Raw genomic sequence first — 21,604 nt, forward strand, 5'->3', positions numbered from 1 at the left:
AAAACAACTGCAAAATAATCACCTTGGAGAGTTCCTAGCCCAGCAGTAACAGCAGCTAGAATTTTTTACACTTTCGCCTTGGCTCTCAGGCTTTCACTCTTTCGCTTGTTCGTGTGTGTGTGTGTGAGAGTTTGCTCTAGCGTTAAACCAACTTACAATTCCCCATTGCTTAGTCGACTAACAGCATTAACGTGGCTCAGTGCTTTATAGTCATGTCCAACATTGATGCAATCATTTTTTTTCCTTTACCTACGCTGCTCCGCTTCGGGGCATCATTTATCGCAGGCAGCAGCAGCAGCAGCACGGGACGAGCCCAGCCTCTTAGCTAAATGAAATGTGGCACAATGAACTGCCTTCTGCCACTTCTCCGTTTTTTACAGCTATACTTGCTTGCCCAGGGCTTTAAGCTCATAAATTTTAACTTGCAGCGGCTGATTTAAGCAAGTTTGTAACTTACTACGGCTCCTAATTAACCAAAGGCTCAAGGCTAAACAAAAACTCATATTTGCAGCAGAAGCATGCAACATGCTTGTGGCATTTTAAAGTTGTACAACATACAATTATTGGCTACGCTTTAATGAAATTTTTCGATTTTCTGCACATTTTGCAACTGCCACAGCGATTACCTATTTATGTCCCCCAGCCTGTATTTGCGGTTGGCATGCAATCAACAAAATGTTGAATTGAAACATATGCAAGCCATAAAAACCCAAAATGCCCACAAAACCTTTAACTCTTGACTTGACCACAATGCCAAAACTTTTACGCCCCCTGGTCACTGACAAATTCTTGTAGCCCACACACACTCACACACACACATACACACGTGTGTGCAGGATGGATCATAGTACAGTTTATTTGGTTGAATATTTAGCACATATTAGGCACAGCATGAGTAAGTGAAAGAGAAAGAGAGGGAGACAGAGAGAGAGAGTGAAAGCGTGCGCTATTAGCCACAAAAGGCCTGTCAAATAAAAGGAAACAGTTGTTTACACACACACACACGCATATACGCACACATATGTGCATATTTTGATGTCGCAATGTCAGCAGGAACACTTTTGTGTTTTCATATTTGTCGCCCCACTGAGCAGACGACAGCAAAAGAGAAAGAGAAATCGAGAGAGAAAGTGAAAGAGCAAGCGCGCTCGAGTCACAGCAGCATTTGCCTTTGCCGCTAGCCGATTTCTTTATGCAAATTAGACTTCAGTTTCTTATATATATTTATTTTATTCTTTTTCTTTTTTTTTTGTTTCTTAGCTGCCGCTTTTTGCATAAATTTCAAAAAAATTCCATCTTTATATTTATTTGAAGTTGTCTTCTTTTATAGCCATTGCCGCTGACATGTCGTCTGTCTCTTTGACACGCCCTTGCCCACACCCCCGCCCCCTCTTTATGCGCTCTCAGCGCTGTCGGCTTGCTTATTGCCCTCGTCTTTTGCATGCACTAACATTAAGAATTATTAACTTTGATAACTTGACTTATTACACTATACGAGTTGTCTCTCGAGTGCCTTTCTCTTGATCTGTTTCCCCAGTCTACATTTCACTTTCGTTAGCATGCAAAACTCACACACATACATATACATATTTAAGCTAAGCTCTTTATGCTCTGCACTAGGGAGTTGCTCAATTATGTTAACATTGCTGGAGTTAAGGTGGCAAACTTTTAGTGTGGAGCATTAAATGCCTCAAAAATGCAGAATACTTTCTTTTACAACTTGTTAAACAAATTTAAGGTAATATAGCCCTTTTATAACTATAATAAAATAAAACTGTTGTTCAGTTAATCAGCTCGAATTTCACATAAATATAATAGTTAATCGTTATTTGTTTATACTTTTTGGGTTAATCCTGGAGCTCATAAAAATACTGTCATATATATTAAAAGTTTGCAAACATCTTTTGATTAAATTGTATGTAAAAATACTAAAATTAAAACTCTTGCTGTTTAAGAAGTGTATCCTAATTTATCGATAGTATCGATAACAAAATAATGCTTTGAAACTTATTCTTTCTTCACTACAGCGTATGCACACTTCGTAGCCTTGTTAATAGTTTGCTTCCGGTTTTTTTTTGTTAACATTTTTACTTGCTTTACATTTTGATTCTGTGCATGTGCGGAAATTTTATGTGACACTTGAAAGATTTATGTCTGTATGTGCGTGGGCGAGCGTGGAGCAGCTGAGCGTGCCGCTGTAGGCGTGGCAATGATGAATTTAAAACGGCCAAGGGCAAAACACGTAGTGAGCTCAACTAAGCGCTTGCCCAGATTAATCATACGCACCGTCGGCTAGGGAGCGAATATTGCAAGCGCACTAATTAATTATTATTATGTTTTTATTTTTTATAGCTCTGCGCTATTTTCGCCATATTTGACATTTAATTTGAGCACAGCGCACAGAGCTTAGCGTGAGCGGAAAAACAAGTGCGCAATGAAATGAAATTAATTTCGAGCTGTCGCTGTGACATTTATTGGTAAACATTGAGCTGTGACACCTTGGCGACAAGTTAATGAATGCCAGCAGCTAAGCAGAAATAATTATAAGGCAGAGCAGCATGAGCAACAATTATAAATTTGTGCTATTTAACTGTGTCGCTCTGTCTGTCTGTGTGTCTGTCTAACTGTCGTACAGCGTTTTATTAATTAAACTGCCGGGCACAGCGGGTAATCAATCTAAATCGCCTGTCAGCCGGATAGCTCAAGCCTGCAAAAAAGCCAACAACAGACAGGCAGACTTCAGACGGCCAGACAGCAGTAGCAGCAATAAATTAAATATATATACCGTTAGTACATATGTATATGAATTGGTGTGCAGTTGAGCGTATAGACAGGCAGCTGCTAGAGCTTGTAGCTCGGCCTTGCCTCGTGCCTTGCCAAAATTATAAACATCAAAGTGCTCACAAGGGCCGCCCTGGCTGTTAATTAAAATGTAATTGAAAAATTATATCAAATATTATGCTAAGCTGCAGCTGGCAAGCTTGACGAATCTTGTTAGCCCGTAGCATGAAAGGACAACAGCAGCAGCAACTTGCATAAATTGCTTGCGTGATTGAATATTAATTACAATTATTGAAGGCAATCAAACTGACACCAGTGGCCAACCCAATACGCATACGCCATGTGGTGTCGCCATAGCAGCACAAAAAATTCTTTTGTTATCCACTGCGCTTTTGATGGATGGCCTAAGCTACAAATGCGTGCAATGCCATTTTTTATGTTTGCGCTGCATGTGCTCTCCGTTTTTATGGTCAGAGCCAGAGCTTCATGAATTTGTGATGTGCTGTCACAAGGCCAAACAACAAATTGATGTGAATTTTACGCCACAGAATCACAAAACAATTGCGGTTAGAGTTAGGCTAACATATGGAGTGAGTGCCATAAACATAAGCTCAAATATTATACGCGGTTAAGTTGGACGCATAAAGCTATAAAATTAAATAATATTTGAATTAAATTCAAATACAATATTAGTTCTATTCAATTTCAATAAATTTCACTAATTAATTAAGCTGCTTTTTTGAACATAATCTGAGCTTATTAGCTGATGAAATATTTTCAATAACTTATGACATTGCCATTAAGCAAATATAATTGAAAAACAATTTTAAAATAATGCAATCTAATCAATTATTTTGCTATACTTTTTATTTAGAAATCGTAGTCAATTAGTATTTGAATAAAAATAATAGCATTAGTCATGATGGCATTTAGTGCTTCACTATATGTAATTAAATGCCAAAGTATCTTTTGTTAGTCCGCATGTTTGATTGCTGATTAGCAGTTCAGCCTTTATTAGTTAAGCTGTCAATAGCTGAGCTGTCGCTTATCCCAAGCTGCCTGATGCCTGCTACCTGCTGTGCGCCTCACATCGCTCAGTAGCAACAATAACAACAAGCCCATTAATCATCTGCTTGGCATTTAATGGCAGCGGTGGCAGCAGCAGGCAACAACATGTCCATGTCCATGCCTATGTATTTATGTAACAATATGCTTTCGGCTCTCAGGTACGAGCTAAGAGGTTTTCTGACAGCATCAAGGGACTTGCCAACTTGGCCAGACCTTCAACTACTGTTTGAGCCTGATAATCATGTGTCATTGTCGCAGCTGCCGCAACATGTTTTTCTGCTTACATGTGTGTGTGTGTGTGGCTGCATAATTAAAGCGACACGGCTCTGCTCCAACATTCACATATGTCAGCTACGTAGCTCTAATTATTGTAGTTTTGCCTTTGACTTTGCGGCCAGGCAAGTTCTTGATGACCTTTAAAAGCATTTGCACTTACCTGTATTTTTTATTTTGCTTGCGGCTTCTTGATGCATGAATTATGCGTTTTTAATTGCGTCGCTCAGGCTGCATATAATCGATGCCTGCCACACAGCTGCCCATTTGTGATTCATGGCTAGGCAGACAGTTGCTTTGCCCACATAACGATTTATCTTCAAGTTTCTCTAGGGCCTGCTATGTCCCTGGTGTGCATATGTGGCCACGGCCAGGCAGGCTTTATTAAAAAACACATTTGGGTTTGTTGTTTTTTGCCCTAAAAAGAGTTTAAGGGTTAGGGTAAAATTGTGCGCTAAATATATTTAAATAATTTATAGTATTGTTTGTGCAAAATAAAGCTTAAAAATGATACACACAAAATATTGCTTATGAAAAATATTTATAATTTTATAAATTATAAACACAATATATTTGTATTTTTATTTATAAAATTCTTTAGCCTATAGTGACTTTTAAATATTTTTTAAATGAAGTACAAGTGTATTTAAAATTCATTTACCCCCCAGCCTAAATTATTCCCCAAAAATCGTTGCCTACTTTTGCGAGCTCAGCTCGGCGCACAATTTGTTTGTTGACCTTGACTAAAAGCGGTCGCTCGTTCTGCAGCTAAAACCCCATTTGTAAAATAGAATTGCTCAGTTTTGCTTTTGCACTTAAGCGCTTTTAGTGTGTGCTCGTCGTCATCGTTTGGGCTGTTTACGATAAATCAGCATTCATCAATTCAATTCAATTTGAAAACTGAATTCTTGTTTACCTCAACGCTTGGCTGCATTTGTTGCACAAGCTTTTGCTGCTGCTACTCTGCTCTGCTCTGCTCTCTCTCTCTCTCTCTTTCCCTGTGGACTTGTGTTTATCGCGGTCTTTTGCTGTTTGTCAATTTGTTTTGCCGACTGACAGACTGAAAACTGCAAAATGCCAATAGAAATTTTAAATGCACAGCATTGTGATTCTTTCAGGTTGTGCCAGGTGTTTGTTTCGTTACGTATTCGCATTTGGTTTTTCTATTTCTATTTGTATTTGTATTTGAATTTGAATTGTTTGCTTTCATGCGCGGTCTGTCTATGGGGAAAATTGGCTAAACGTTTTCAACAAGCAAAGTAATTGTGATTGCTTTTTTGCAGTGTGGAGTGTGGAGTGGAGAGTAGACTATATCAAATAGTTAAATGATATTTTGATAGACTTATGCTAAGCCACAGAAGTGCCTGGCATTTGCATAGATAGAATGGGAAACTCTAAGCTCTAGCAAATGTTGCTTAAATTCTTAAGTTAGCTGTGCTCAATTTCTGACTTTATGCAATTTATTGCGCTTGCTCTAAATCTTAAGTGCAGCTAGTCGAAATAGCTTGAATATCAATTTTGATTAACAGCATATGTGTTGGCTCTATAGAAATTTTGCTGGCATAACTCATACGCGCTGTGTGCCCACACAACAGACTGCAAACTATAAACGCTTTAAAAACGCAGACAATGTCTAACAAAAATATTGAGCAAGCTGCAAGCAATGAAAGCAAGCAAAAGCAGCTGCAGACAACTAAAATGCTTGCACATTGCTTGTGGCCATAGCTAAGCCAGCATGTGGCTTTAATATTTAGTGCAGTCAGCAGTCAGCAGGCTGCAGCGCTTTGCCTTTGTGCTTTGCATTTTAATAACTGTACTCCAAGCGTTAAGTAGGTGTTTAGTAGCTATTATCACTATGCTTGCTCTTTTGTGTGTTTGTGTGTGTGTGTGTGTGTGCGTGTTGTTTGCACATTTCGAACTCTTTAGCGTCAATAATTTATGTACTCGTGCCAAGCAGATTATGATTTATGTTTATGTGTTTAGCAGCTGGTTATGAAACTGTTTGCCGCACTCAAAAATGAAACTCGACGCGAGCGTCTTTTCTTTGCTGCTGCTTAAAACATATTTCATGCTTTTGTATGCGCTTTCAACAATTTCGTGTATGTGTATGTGTGTGTGTGTGTACTTTAAGTGTTGTCTTGGCGCTAAGTAGCAAGTTGAAAAATTGCCTAAAAGCGCTCGTAAATTTACTGCGACTGCGACTGCAAACGACTGTAAAGTAATAATAAGAAGGTAGACACTGAACTTGCAGTCAGGTCAGTTAACTTATGAATAAGCAAAGGGGTTAACAACAAATATTTATAAATTTGATAAGCCAAATATAGCGGCAAAAAGCTTTGCCAGACTTGTTAATATAACGCGCGCCGCACTCGAAACTTGTTCACATGTGTGTGGGTCTGTCTGGGTCGCAAGTAATTCAAGCGAGAAAAAAGTTGGGTAATTGAAAGTTTGCTCATAAAAATTTGTCGCTCTTGCCATGAACTTTTCATTATGCAGTGCAGCCACAAAATTGTGTCCCACACACACACACACCACCCCCAACCCGCAGGCACTTGGAGTCTCTAATGCTTAGCTGAATCACTATCGAGACGCCAGAAACTAGTTGAAGTGCTCGAATTGTTTACGTTGATAAGTTCGCTTCTCTTCTCCTTTTTTTATATATTATAAGTAAGGTTATTTTATTGGGCTATTTTTTGCTGGCAGTTGGCAATGACATTTTTATGGGCGTAGTAATGAAAGCGCAAACGCAATTGCAGTTCTAAACTGCAGTTTGAAGTGCACTTCATCACTTTCGAGGCGGCGCTTGTAGCAAATTTCGCTAATAAATGGCAGAGACCGAGGCGCAGCTGTTGGCAGCTATAAAGTCAAATTGAGGTTTGCCACATGAGGCAAGCTCAAAAGATTTACACACACACACATACATGTATCTGTAGCTGCGTTGTATTTGCGGCTTGTCGCGCTTTAAAACTGTTTCTGACCGCATGTAATAAATTAGATTTACGCAAGTTTCTGTGCGCGACAACGCCAAATATTTAACAACAATCAACGTTGGCCTCGTGTCCGCCCCCGCCCACCCCCCTACCCTTCACAGTGGTGTTGTAAAAAACTTTGTCCTTTAGCCTTGGCTTTTTGCTTTGCCGCTGTCATTGTCGGCTCAAGTCTCAAGTTTCGCACAGCGCCAAGACGCAAGGTGTCAACAATGACAAACACTTTTAACTAAGCAACTTTTTTTATGCTTGTTGCTGCCGCCGCCGCCGCCTCGAGTCTGGCCTGGCGTCGCGTGCCCTTTAACACTGGCTGCTGTGGCTGATAGAGAGCTTAAGGCCCGCACATAAACTTCTAATGGCATTTGACACTCTCGTCTGTGCAAAATGCTGACAACAAAAAAAACACAAAAAGAAAGAAAAATTGAAAGGCTCACAAGCATGCAAATTGTTGTTGACTGAAGTCTGTGTTGACCAGGTTCATTGTGTTTCGTTTAGCACCGCACTACGCCTTTAATTTTAATCCAGCCTGATGCTCACACACACATACACGAGGAATTTTTGCAGCTAACACCTACACACATTTAAAAATTTATGCTGCAAAGCAATTTGATATGAAGTTTGCTTTGAAGTTTTGTCTGCACTAAAATAAGGAAAATTGAATTGTAATTAAAATTTTAAAGCGTTCAAGAATATGATTGAATAACTCGAGCTATGTTAATAATTTTAAGCAAGCCCAAGCTTAGCAAACTTAAAGCTAAGCTACAAAGGAAAACTTTTTATTGAATTTTAAATTTGATTGCTAAATTTAGAATCCCAATACATAAATTTGATATCGGATTGCTTTAAGCCTCTCTTATGTTGGTAGCTATAACAAGCTCTAACCCATTCTATGATTAATCTAGCAAAACACGGCACAGACAATTCAACGATCTCTTTTATAATTAAAGATCATAGGCAGAGGTGTTATTTTATTAATAAACTACTACTAAAAATAAACTACCCTCCATTAACCTAATTTCAATTTTATACTCATTTTCTATCAATTGTCGATATTAAATAAAATAAGTTTGTAGTAATTTTTTGCTACAAAATTTGATTGTTTCCATACTACTTATTTCTTCAAGTGTATGCTTGGCACACAACCATTGTGTGGCAAAAAAAAAAACAGGTAAATCAATCACACGCATTATGTTAAGACTCTTTATGTTAGAGCCGAAGCCTTGAGCAGGACTTTATTTCGTGTGGCCACCAACGTGTGCCCAATTTTTTCTGCTTTGTTTTCTTTCTCTCTCTCTCTGTCTCTCTCTCTCTTTCTCTGTGTCACTGATTTTATGGCCCTCGCACGCATTGTCAATGGCTGTTGGCCTGGCCAGATTTTTATGCCACCTTTTCGTGCGGCATGTTATTACTTGTAAGTGGCAATGCCAAATGGCAGCTATATGTTGCTCATACGCCATGTTGCACGGCCGCACAATCAGACACAATCAGAGTACGCTGCGACAAGCATTTTATGTTGTATCTAACATTTTATGTTGTATCTTTGGGCTGGGCTTACCTGTAAATCTCTCTTGGCTGCAGCAGCGGGTGGTAAGGCAAAGTTGCTGCCAACAAAAAAATTCATTTTTTTTGTGAGGTGAACTTCAAACTCAACTTGTTTAAATGAAACGGAAATTAAGTTTTGCTGTGTAGGTATTTTTATGCTTTGGCACTTTAGGAACCACCCTCGCTTTTATCTGGTTATTTGCACCAAAATGTCATTTCGTGGCCCAATATATGTGCTTAGGGGGCGTATTTATTAGCCTCCTGATAGCAAAACAGCCAAGTTGCCATCTGTTTATGGCCAGCGTAATCAGTGTAAGTGTGGAAGTTACTTTAAAAAAAAAAAGTGAAAAATTTATATACAGAAAGTGCTTTGAGTATTTAAATTTGCTTTTGAATCAAAACTAAAATGCTCAAATCCCAGTTGTAATAAAAAATTGACAAATATAAAAAATACAAAAATGGCAAAACAACGTGGCAACGAGTAAAAGGCACACAAAAAATCGCAAACACTGCTCCTCACTTCTTCTTTTTCTAGCTGCAGTCAGTCATGGCGCGTGGATTTGAATAATTGTGCAGCAGCGTGTAACGTGTAACGGTACATGCATGTGTGTGTGTGTGTGTGTGTTGTACACTCTCGTAGCTTGCACAGTATATTGCATTATTTGTTGTTGTTGTTGTCGTTAGTCTCGAGTGTGTGCCTCTCCTGTGTGTGCGTGTGTGTGTGTTTGTTTTAAAACTTATGTACTGTTTGCAAAAGTATTTGTTATTGTTCCATGCGCATTGTTGTACAAATTAAAAATGATTTAGATGCTAGCAAATTGAGTTTGGTATTGTATTTCATTTAGTTGGCTCACGCTGCTGCTTGCAATTTAATTGCTTGATATTTGCAGTTACAGTTACAGTTTTAAAAATGTGAAACACTTGTCGCTTTACACACATATAAATGTATATACATATATGCATTTTATTTTAATAAAGCCCGCCTGACATTGTTGTTATTTTGTTGTTGCTGCCAACATGCAATTTCATGCTTTGCGCATTTTTATTTTATTTTTTTATTTAAATTGCAACTAGACACTGACGACAACAACAACAGCAGCAGCAACTGTTTTGCTTGTTAGCAACAACAAAGGCGTTTATCTAAATGCTAATTGCTGTTGTCATTCCAATTAAACATTTAACAGCAACACAACAAAAGAAAAACCTGCGCAGAAATGCTTTAAAAAAATGCTGCAGCTTAGCCTTGGCATTTTTAAAAATAGAAAAATGCTTTGAAAGTGAAACTTTAAGCAGCGGAAGTCGCAACTTGGCATGCGAAAGGAATTTAACAGAGAATTTAACACTTTGAGGTCAGTTCTTTATGTGCCAGTGGATTTAGCAAATGCCAGTGACATTATCAAGAGGAAATTTATGCATGAGTGAAAGCAGTTGGCAGTCAAGTCTACTAAATTTAATTGCGAGCACATGCAAAGATTTTTACATATGAATTTCCTAAATTTTATGCGCCAATTTTATTTGCTAATGTCTTATACATTTTTTGTTGCCTACTTTTTAGTGTTAGAGTTCAGCTCGCCACTCAAAATTTATGTGCTATAAATAAATCTTTAGGCAGCGAAATTGCTTTTGCGAACTTGTCAAATATCTTGTAGTCAACTTTGTGTGCCTCGCCGAACTTCACTTTCATTTAAAGCTTAGAGTTTGCGTCATAAAACTCGCATATTGTCAGCTTGCGCCTTTTTATGCTCTTGTCTCTGTCTTTTCTCTTCTTTTTTTCCGGCTGCCACTCTCACTCCCCACCCAATTGCCAAGCAATTGAATCCATTCGCCACGCTTGCCATTGGGCAATTTCATAATCAAACACATAACTTTATTAATGCTTAGCTGCGTCACAAGCAGGCGCAAAGTTTGCTTAGTAAAAATGTTGCCTAGATTGGCCAAACAATAAATTTTCTATTGTCTAAGGCAAAACGCGTCCATAAAAGGGATGCCGACCACGCTGCTATTTGTTAAGTGCGCGACTGTCGGCGCATAAATAAAAATATAATTGAGTTGCCACATGGCCAGCACCCAGCCCCCTGCCACCCTGCCACCCTCGCCTGAAAACTGAGCAGTCGCCATTATTGATTTTGTTGCTCTGGGCTGGGCTGGGCTGGCGACGCTTCAAGCTGCCGAAATTAGCTGCAATTAATTGGCAAAGGCTGACAAATTTTCTTCATTGCTTGCTGTTTGGTTATCAATTGAATTCGACAGCGTTTTTGCTCCAACTGCATTTTGCACAGTTTAATTGCATTGGGCGTAAAGTTTGTTGTGTGACAAACAGTAAATTGCCAGCACAGCTTTTGACCCAGTTAACAATTGGTTGCCCAACTGACTGCCCTGGCCTGCCTGGCTGGCTGGCTGCTGCTGGGCTGCCTCGCTCAATGACAAATAATTTAATTAAAATATGTGAAATAAAAGGTGCTGTCTAGCATGGTAGTGGCTTTTAATTTATAATTTGTAAAGTTACCAGCCACTTGTTTGTTGCACGCAAATTTTAATTGCATTTGTGTGCAGTTTTGATTGTTATACTGCATTTTGTATTTTGCATTTATAATTGATAACAGCAACGGCAACAGCGCAAGCAGCGACAAGCGCACACAATTTTGATAGCAAATTTTCAATTTAATTTGATTTTCGGCTGAGGCCAAACTTGTGCAATCAATTATTTATGCACTATAGATGGTCAGGTGACTGATAACAAGGCTAGATGTGGCTCGCTCGACACTCAGCTGCACTGAATGATGAGCCTTGCAGTGACGTTTTGACAATTAATCTGTTAACGGCTTTAGACTTTAAATCACGAAAGAGAGCCAAGCTAAAATTATAAATGCCATGTATAGTTAATATGACTACAAATCCATTTAATCTCTCTTTAATTGTCAACATTAAAAGGCTTATATAATTTTAATAATGATTTGATATATGAGGATGAACTCAAAATACAAATTATTGAATTGAATTTGACTATAATACAATGAATACTTAATGAGCTTAGTAGTAATTAATTTATTACATAATAAATATAAAAAAAATAATAAGTTAATAGGCTAAATCTATCTAAGCTTGGAAGTTATGGCCATAAGCAATAAACAACAAAAAAATCTTTAAAGTCTTAGTACACAAGTGTGAAAGTGCAGAAGATTTCCATACCCATTACATTTATGGAATAAACATTCTTTTCTTGCTAAAATGCTGACTGTGATTGTTATGGCAAGTGGGAAACGCAAATGTGAGTTTACATAATGCAGAATAAAAGAAAATATTGTTTTTTGAAGTCGATTGTTTTTTTTATGTGGTAAGTGAGCTTCTATTTGTTTAAGACTTGCTTCCTATTCAAGCGGGAGTTTATATTTACATATGCTGATCTATCTATAATGAAGCTAAAATCAAACAGATATTGCTTGTAGGTACTTAATATTTGTTAGCATTGATTAATTAGTAGCGCTGTCTGCATTGAATTGTCGCTTCGATGCTGCAATGTGCTCACATTGTAAGCAATTGAATAGATTTGCCTGCGCATCAATCACTTTGCAACAGACAAAAATGCCACTGCCACTGCCACTGGCAGTGCATACGAATCGCAATTAATTTACCTTAGTCAGCCTCAGCAGTCAACTGCCTAGCAACAATGTCTGTCTGTAGCTTTGAGTTGAATATATAGAGAGTGAGAGAGAGAGAAGTCAGCAAGGAGTGGGTTTGTTTGCATTGGCAACGACGAATGCTGGTTGCATGCCACTGTTGCAACGATATGCCACTGTTGCTAGCAATGTTAGCTGCTGTTGCAAGCTGAGTCTAACCAGTTTGTGTATGTCTGTCTGTCTGCTTGTTTGCTTGCATGTCGAATTCTCATTTCATTGAAATTGACAAATATTGACCAAGAACTTGGCTGCAATCAACGCTGTGCTCAGGCTTCTGCTGCTGCTGCTGCAACAGACAGAAGGATAGACAGATAGACAAAGCAAGGACACATTTGTTATGCAAACATATTTACTGAAAGCGAAACTCAATTCGACACACACAAATGCCAGTGACAACGCTGAAAGCTAAAACTAACTTTAAAGCACCACACACCAGACCAGACCAGACCACAAATTGCTAAGCCAACTACTTATGGCAGCTGAAAGTGAAGCTGAAGCTCTAGTCAATAAACCAGGCGCACAAAACTTAAGTATTTTGTGGCCCCCAAACACCTGAGTCAAAGTCAAGTCAAAAAACAATTTACGCTCATTATCATTTCAACATGTTGTATGCCCCAGTGTGCGCCGCAGCTAGCGAGAGTGTGGGGCAAGCGCTTGTTGATGAAGAAGTTTTAGCTGCCATACTGTTGCCGTAGCCTGTGTCTGGCCTCCTTGTTGTAGTAGTTGCTCATAAATGCGCCATGAATAAATTAACTCGCTGCTAAAGCCAAACGCAACTTCCAACAGCAGAGCAGAGCAGAGCCGAGAACTCTGCACAGACAGCAGACAATTTGGATTTCATGCGAATGATAATAATAATTGAGGTAGCAGCTACACACACACATACACACACACACACAAACTTAGCATGCCAAATAAAAACAGTTTGGCAAGTGTGCACAGCAAAAAATATTTGCTTACCTTCCCAGCTGATAACAACTCTATTTATTCTTAACATTCGCTGTTGTTTCTGTATAATTTAAACTAGGAGCAAGTTTTATGTTCGGTGTCTATTTGTAAGTTAATTGCAAATGCTCTAGTGATGGGCACGGGCTGCTTCGAGCTTCGTGTCGCTGCCTCTTTAAAAAATTCCCGAGCCGCGTCCGTTAGAATCGTCAGTGCTCGGGGCTAAGCAATAAGTTACGATTTAATACGATTGATAACATGTTAAACAAATTATTAGAATAATAATAGACCATACAAATTTTTCAAAAAGAACGACCGAACCTTTTTGTGAATTTGTTTGGGCTGGGACCAGACCCGTTCCCATCTCTAATGGACACAAATGCAAATCAAATGATGTTGCCAAGTTTTTAGTCAAACGTTACATGCTGACTGCAGAGAATATATTTCTATTTTATTTTTGTACGATTTTATCACCGTTTATAGCTTTTAAATTTAACGTTTAAAAGAATCTTTATACTAAAGCATGTAACGTTTAGTACGAATTGCATTGGAATTGTTATATACTAAACTGACAATTGGAATAAGATTAACATTTCGAATGCATTTCATACTTTCTCGTGAGTAAACAAAAATAAGAAGAGAAAATAATTTACAAATTTATGTCGAAATAAAAATAACAACTAGTGCAGGCATAAAATTAGTTTGGTAAAATATGAAATAGTCAATTAAATCAATTTATTTGTCTTTGTGAAGTTTTGATTGCAGTTAACGTCAGCGCTTCCCCTCCTTGAGTAACTTTAAGTGAGCATTTATGAATTATAAATAAGTGTAGTAGTGTTAGTTGCCCTACATTCTTTTAATATGGATCCTATAGTTAACTAATCTAAGCAACTTTTAAAAGTATTTTATGTATCGAAACATTGTCAGCTGTCGTCGTTGTTGCTTACACATAACTTAGCAACCATTTAGCTTGACTGTTGACTAGCCCACAATAGCAACAACAACAATAAGTAGAAGAGAAACAACAACAAGCTGAACTTTATTGATTGACAAACTGCAGCTAAGCCGAGGGCAATCAGTCTTTGGTCTGCGGTCTAGTCATGGCGCAGCGGAGCTCCAAACATGCCTCGATAACAGCGCTGCGCAAATCGCGGGTGTCGCGCATGGCGCGTCGCGCTGTCTTCACCGCGAAGCGACCGAATGTGTTTAAGGTGCGCAAGTCGCTGGTGGACTATGTGGATGAGGAGCTGCAGGAGATGGAGACATCGGTGTTTTATCAGCGCGTATTTATATTCGCCAAGAATGTGGATTTGGAGGCGGTGGAGGCGGAGAAAGCCGCCGCTTTGGCTGTTACGGAAAAAGAGACGACTGAAACAGAGAAAAGCAATGCGAGCGCCACTGCTTCGTTGGTGGAAGCTGAGGGCTCTGGCGGGGAAGAGGAGGAACACTACTCAAGGCCAACCACGCCAGACACGCCACATGGACCAGTGGTTAGAATTTTCGCCCCTGGCGAAGGAGAGGAGAAGGAAACGGTTACGCACACGTTTGACTTTGCCAAGATTGATGATGATGATGCAGCCCGCTCAGACGGAGCGGAGAATGTCGCAATGGAGCTCGAGCCCGAACCAGAGCCTGTGAAGAAACGCGACTTCTACGATATATTTTTGGAAAAGCTGCAAGATGTGCAGAGGAAATGCCAACGCATGTGTCTCACTCCAGATCCCATGTGTGGTTTGTTTCTCTACATGGGTGAGTACACCCTGTTGATGCTGGAGAGCGGCGAGGATATGATGTGTCTGTTCTGTGAGGAGCTGCTGGAGATGAGCCAGGATTACTGGCAGAGCAATCGCATCTTTATGATTGAGGATTATATCAAAGAAGCAAGTATTAGCCAAAAGTAGCTAAAACCAGCTATAATAACTTCAAAATCTACCCCAGCTGTACACCAAGGATTTGATTTCGCGCCGCTTGAATGCTGTGTTTATTAATGAAAAGTTTCCCACCTCGACGCCCTCGGATGAGTACCTCATGGGCAAACAGCATTTGATTATAAAGGACAAGCTGCGCACCATCTGCAGTCTGATCAGCAATACGTTGGACCCACAACACTCAGAACCCTCCCAACTGGAGCTGAGCTTTCCCTCGGAGTCCCTCATAGGCGAGGAGGGTTTCGAAGAGGCTATGGTTGAGAGCAGCGGCGATGACGAGTCCACGGAGGCGCCGGTGGCAACTAAGCGCACCCTCTCCACAATGTCCGCCTCGCTGCCCGCCGAAGTCTTTCGCAAGCTTCTGCCGGAGATTCAGCGCATTGAGCTGGTGCTGGCCTCGACGCGCTTCTATTACACGCTCAAGGAGTTTGTGGATCTCTATGGAAAAATGCCCTTTGCTGCGGATGACGATGGTCTCTATTGGCCCGTGCCGAACAATTATACGCCTGCGAATATATTCCGGCGTACGCCATATGATATAAATCTAACATTTGCGGACTATGCGGCGGAGATGAATCGTCGCCTGCAGGAGGAGCAGGATAAGCACAAGGCTGAGCTGGAGGCTGCGGAGGAGGCTGAGGCGCACGCCGCCGCGGAGCAGGCGCAAGCTTCAGCGCCGCGTGAGCGAGCGGCCAAGCCGGATTCCGAGCATGAATAATAATTTCCAAATTTTAGAACAGTTCGCGTTCGCGTTTTCGTGCAGTGTACGCGCTCGCTTAGCCAAAATGTTTTCGCTTCCATGCACATGACTGCATTCAATATGTGGGCGTGGCACACTCACTCAGCTTGTTTTGGCTTGCCACTTGAATGGCTTGACTTTGTTAACATAACCATAAATTTGTGCACACACACACACGAACACAGTGACACACACACACATACACACACGAGTAAGCTGTGGGTATGAGGTCTTAACTTGGGCCTAGGCTTTACGGCTTGGCTTTTAACGTAAACCGCAGCAGACGCCAACTGTCAGTTGTAATACCGTTAGCTTGCAGCTGTCAAAAGACGTCGCTTGTCATTTAAACTTGCCTGACAGTTAACACATGCACACACACACACACACACACACATGCGCGCACACACATTAGCATAAACTTGTATTAAGCATACGTCGCGTCTAATCTGAGGCAACATTCGTTTTAAACCAAAATTCTGCTTGTGCATTAATTTTTAGAGGCCACAAAATTATGATTTCAACCTTCGTTTGACAGTTAATAAAAGCAGCTGCAGTGTGATTGAAAGCGAAAACAGGTTAATCAAATTATTTGTTCATTTTTAGGCAATTCATTGTGTTTAGATAAATAAATTAGAGAGAGTTTAAGAAATATAAATCTATGAATATATTTAAAGGTAATTCGAACCAAATTTTAAATTGCAATCTATGCAGTTGAATAATAAATAATCATTGCTAAATTAAACTCAACTAAGCTCGGATTCGCAACAATAAATAATTAGTTTGAATCTCTAAATCAAGTTTGGTCATTAATATTATAAGAAGTAGAGCAACAAGCTCGAAATTGCAATCATAACTAAACTAGATGCAAGTTGGAGCTTATGTATGCTATTTTACTCTATATTTACATATGAATAAACTTGAATTCAAGCGTATTTCAATTTAATAATTTAGTATTAGGATCTAAGCAAGGATTGATGGACTTACCCAGTGCACTTCTGCAGCTTCTAAAGACTTCGCTGCAACGAAAAAGAAAAAACAATTTAAATATTTTTATGCATAGATTGGTCAAACATTAAGCTTTGCATTTAGTTTAACAATTGAAACTTCTTGACTTGCATCAAAAAGATTTATTTTCTTGAATTTTTGACCACTTTTTTTGAACAATTTATAAACTTGGGTTGTTTTAAATTTAAATGCAGTACTATGCAGCTGCAACTCTTTGTCTTTCATTTCTCTTCTTTCAGCACTGGCAACTCGATTAAGCTTAGCTGCAGGAATTGGCAGCTCAAATTTCTTAGAAATTTCAGGCGCATGCTCTAATACATAGAAACTTCAAGCGCAGGTTCTAATTAGTTGGGCTAAGTGCATTGCAACGTCGGTCTCTACACAGGCTACTGGTTTTGGAGGTGAACTTTTGTATGGCAGTTTGGCAGGCAGCTGTTGCAGCTCACAGGACATGCACTGACAAGGACACAATTCAATCAAGCGACACAGCAGCAGCAGCAGCAGCGCCAGCAACAACAACAACAACAACAGTAATGATGAGGAGTGTCAAGCGCTGAAACAAGGACATTGCACTCCAGGGGGCATGCCACCTAAAAGTGTTGAGCAGCCAGCAGCAGCAGCAGCAGCAAGAGGTGTGAGCAAGTTGCTGCTGCTGCAGTTTTCATAAACTGTGGAACAACAACAACAAGAACGAGAGCAACAAGAGTGCCTAACATAGCAGAGACAATGGCGATAAGCCGCTGCAGTCATTGCTGCCGCTATGTGGCAGGTTGAGTGTATGTGTGTGTGGCATACAACTTGAGGCACAAAACTCATAAATTACAAAGAGAGCAAAAAAATTGTTCGCCAGGCAGCAGCAGCAGCAGCAGCTAAAAATGACTTTTGACTGTTCTGAATGTGTGTGTGTGTGTGTGTGTTGTATGTGTGTGTGTGTGTTGCAGTCTGTTTGAGTGTGCTCTGCTTTCTATGTGGGGCGTGGTCGCTTGGCTGCCTCTAACTGTCTGCGCACAGCGAGCCAAACTCAATTTGTTTGTAATGTTTTCCAAGGCAACAACAACGAAAAATAAAAACATACAACCAACGCAACAACAACAACAATCTGCTGTATATAAGTCTGAACAAAAACAATTTTGCGCAATTTTGTAGCGCGATAAACGAATTTTTAGATATTTGCTGCCAAGTGAAGTCCAGCAAAGGATTAGGAAGTAAATGCCAAAAGTCAAGCAGCGAGCAATTCAAGATTTGCGGTGGCTCAAAGCTTAAAGTTCAGTTGAACCTTAAGGGGCGCTATTTCCCCGAAATTTAATTTATTACAAATGCAAAAAGGGCGATGGCCCAAAGTAAATACGCCCAGCAATTAGGTGAATGGCCATACAAATCACACAGCATATTTAAACAAGTTGCGCGCTCACAAAAGTTTATGGCATATTTATTAAAGAATTTGTAAATAAGAAGAATACAAAACTTTCGAATGCGCCAGTTCATTCATATGCAATACTCGTGTGTACCTTAAATCAATGGCAGAGAACTTTTTTCTTTGCGGTTATTCAATTTGTGCCAAATCCCAGCTATAAATATGAAAAATTAAATTTAATATCCCTATACGGACTAGATTCCTGACCAGACGCATGAAATTAAGCGCAAATGGTTCGCAAAAAATGCCGAACAACAAAAACAACAACAGGAAGAAGAAGAGCAAGAGATAGCAATAGCACCAAAGGGACACACACACACACACACACAGAGACGCTTACAATTGTCTGCTTGACTGACAGTTGTTGGTTTTTTGCGTTTTGGTTCTTGGCTCTCTCGCTAAGGATTATCCTTGCAGCCAGTTAACCAAATGTTTGAGCTATTTTTTTTCCTTTTGCCGTTGTTTTTCCACTGTGTTCGCTTGTTCGTACTCAGGGACATAACGATCCAATTTCAGCCATTAAGCATATGTCAGTAGTATGGATATTACATGGGCCACATGCCTACAGTATTGTATATCAAAGCAATTTACATTTTTTTTCGTTGTGTGTGTGTTTTTGTGTTGAGCACAATTTTTATTTCCTAGAAAATAAGCCTTTGTGGCACGACAACGTGCAACCGAAATTGACACTTCATGCAGCCTACGCTACAGCACTTAAGGCTTCCAATAGTTTTTCCAGCTCACACCTTAATATATATCTCTCTAAAATTATGCTACATTTGCTTATTGCTTAGCCAAAGCCATTATCTCTGCTTTTTATTTATTATGCTTTAGGCCTTCGGTTTAGCTGTCTACATATTGCTCTTAACCCGCCTTGGCCTTTGCTGTGCCCTTTGTCCTTTCACTTGTTTATTATGTGATTATGCTCAAGTTAAAGCGCGCATATTTTTTACAGATTCTTTTTTTTTTTCATTCAGGGGTTGCTTTCTTTATTTTATGCCGGATATTTTTGTGTTTGTTGGCCGGCGGCAGCAGCAGCAGCAGCATTTGGCCTTTTGCCTGTCCTGCTTTATAAATTTAAAGCGCAGCCAATGCTTTGTTGCTGTTGTTGTTGTTGTTATTGTTGTTGATGTTACTGTCTGTCTGTAACTTGTAAATTACTTGGGTCAGAGGTCGTTTTAAATTACATTGTTACAAATATTGTTGTTAGTGTTATTTTGTTTTTTTTTTTTTGGTTGTACTTTTCGCCGCTGGCAGTGACAAGCTGCGAAAGTTTTGTTGGCAACCCCTGGCTTTGGCGGAACTTGACTGCAGTTGTAAACATGATTTATTGGTAGCCATTGTCAACTTAATTTGCTTTAAAGCAAATGGTTTTCTTGATAGCAAAATAAAAACGAAGAGAGAGAGGGAGAGTTAGAGCTTAATACAAAGATTATCTATAATGTTAAATTGAAGACTCTAAAGGAAGCGAATTTGTGTGACAAGAATACTAAATATGGATGAGATATAGTTATTATTAAAATGTTATAACAATAATAGTAAACGTTAATATAACTATAATATAAGTAGTAATGTTAATAAAAAATATTATGGAACTGCAAAAGAGTTTCAAATCGATCTTAAACCAGATCTAGAGACATAGACTTCTCTTTTGAAGGCAAGCGATACATTTTAAAACATTTTCTATCAGTGGTAGCAGCTCATAGTCTAATAATAATTATAGTACAAAATATCTTATATTAATTCTAAAAGTAGGAGTAATGTTAGTGAGGAAGTTCAAATCAATCTCAAATTAACCCAAAACTAGGTTCGAGCCAGTTTTTCTCTTTTTGCATTATTTTAAAGCAATATTTGCTTAATGTTTAAATATCTAAGAAACAAAAAGTACAATTTGAAACCCTTTTTTGAATAAAATGTAGTTGCTCCTAATCTTACGTAATATTTTGGTATCATACTTTTTAATCAATGCTCATGGAGTGCAGACTGAAACGCATTGGTGATTGACTTAACTAATAAACAAAATAAGATAATTGCTTACATAATTAAATGTATATATTTTTTGCTATACTAACTAGTACATTGAATTATTAGCTTAGTATCAATAAATAGATCTTTCAAAATAATAATTATTTGTGCTGCAGGCTCAATTTAAAATTTGTTTAAACAGCTGTACTAGGCTTTTTAGCTAGGCATTGCTTTTAGTAAAATATATTTTTGTTGCACTGTCAAAAGCACTTGAGAAGCTTTCAAACTAATCTTGGATTTAATTATATACGTCAGCCAAAAGTGCTGGCCAAACACAAATAAACAAGTCAAAATACACTTAACTAAGCATGTGTGTGTGTGTGTGTGTTTGTGTAAGTGTTGTGCAGCATTTGGTAAAGTAAACAGCTAAAGCAGTTTTGCCATTAAAAAGCATTTTCAAGTCAAGTCACAGCAGGAGCGCTTAACGCCAGCTGAGCTATTATTAAAGTAAATGTGGGTACGTTTTTATAGAGAGCGGGGGGAGGGGTTGGGGGTGGTTTGCTTACAAAACAGTAATTAACTGACTTGTCACATAAGCCGCATTAACACAATGTTGATAAAGTGTGTGCTACTTGCATATAAAGCACATTGAGTATACGCCACATGTTGCAGCCATGCTGACTTATTAATGCAACTGCTACGTGACTTTGTCATGTGTTTAAAAAGCAAAGCTGCCACCTGCCAGCTGCAACTAGTATTGCAGCCAAGGAAAATATGTAGACAATAAAATATTTCTTGCCGATTGGCATTGTTAATTAAATCAGCATGAGCCCTGAGCGATAATGAATTGAGTTAATTTTGCAAATCCAGCTGCCGCAAATTATCAGCAATATTTTTGTGGTCTGTTATTTTTTTTTTTTTTTATAGCAATGCATACATTTCATTTAATTTGCAGTTGCGTGCGTGAGAAAAAATTGGGCAGAAAATAAAGTTATTTTGGCTTTTGATTTAATTTGGCGCAAATGGAATTGAATTGGTGACAAACGCGCTGGAAAAACGCTGCAGTTGGTTATGGAAATATGTATATTAAATTATTGTTAATGCAAATATGCGGCTTACGTGGCGTATGCGCGTTGGTTTTTATGCAACCGCTGATGCAATCACAAGCGCTGCTCAAGTGCGTAATAAATTGCAAATAAAAAAGAGAATAAAGAACTGTAAAGCTTTACTCAATAAATATAAATGAACAACTTGCTTTAATTAAACAACAATTTGTGCAG

The 21,604-nt window shown here is 38.9% G+C and overlaps 1 protein-coding gene across 1 annotated transcript; it reads left to right on the forward strand.

The window, feature by feature from the left end:
- The first annotated feature begins 14,203 nt into the window (after window positions 1-14,203).
- Window positions 14,204-16,567, forward strand: LOC108598722. The gene is made up of 2 exons (XM_017985452.2): window positions 14,204-15,153; window positions 15,212-16,567. Exons 1-2 carry the CDS (start codon window positions 14,374-14,376, stop codon window positions 15,917-15,919), a joined length of 1,488 nt encoding a protein of 495 aa, XP_017840941.1. The 5' UTR covers window positions 14,204-14,373; the 3' UTR covers window positions 15,920-16,567.
- Window positions 16,568-21,604: the final 5,037 nt, after the last annotated feature.

This window comes from Drosophila busckii, chromosome 3L (assembly GCF_011750605.1).
Source record: "Drosophila busckii strain San Diego stock center, stock number 13000-0081.31 chromosome 3L, ASM1175060v1, whole genome shotgun sequence".
NCBI lineage: Eukaryota > Metazoa > Arthropoda > Insecta > Diptera > Drosophilidae > Drosophila > Drosophila busckii.

Excerpts from the sequence above, each read along its gene's own strand:
- LOC108598722 (XM_017985452.2), top strand. The coding sequence starts at position 14,374 with ATGGCGCAGCGGAGCTCCAAACATGCCTCGATAACAGCGCTGCGCAAA. Across the intron at positions 15,154-15,211 it reads TTGAGGATTATATCAAAGAA|CTGTACACCAAGGATTTGAT; the intron begins GCAAGTATTAGC and ends AATCTACCCCAG.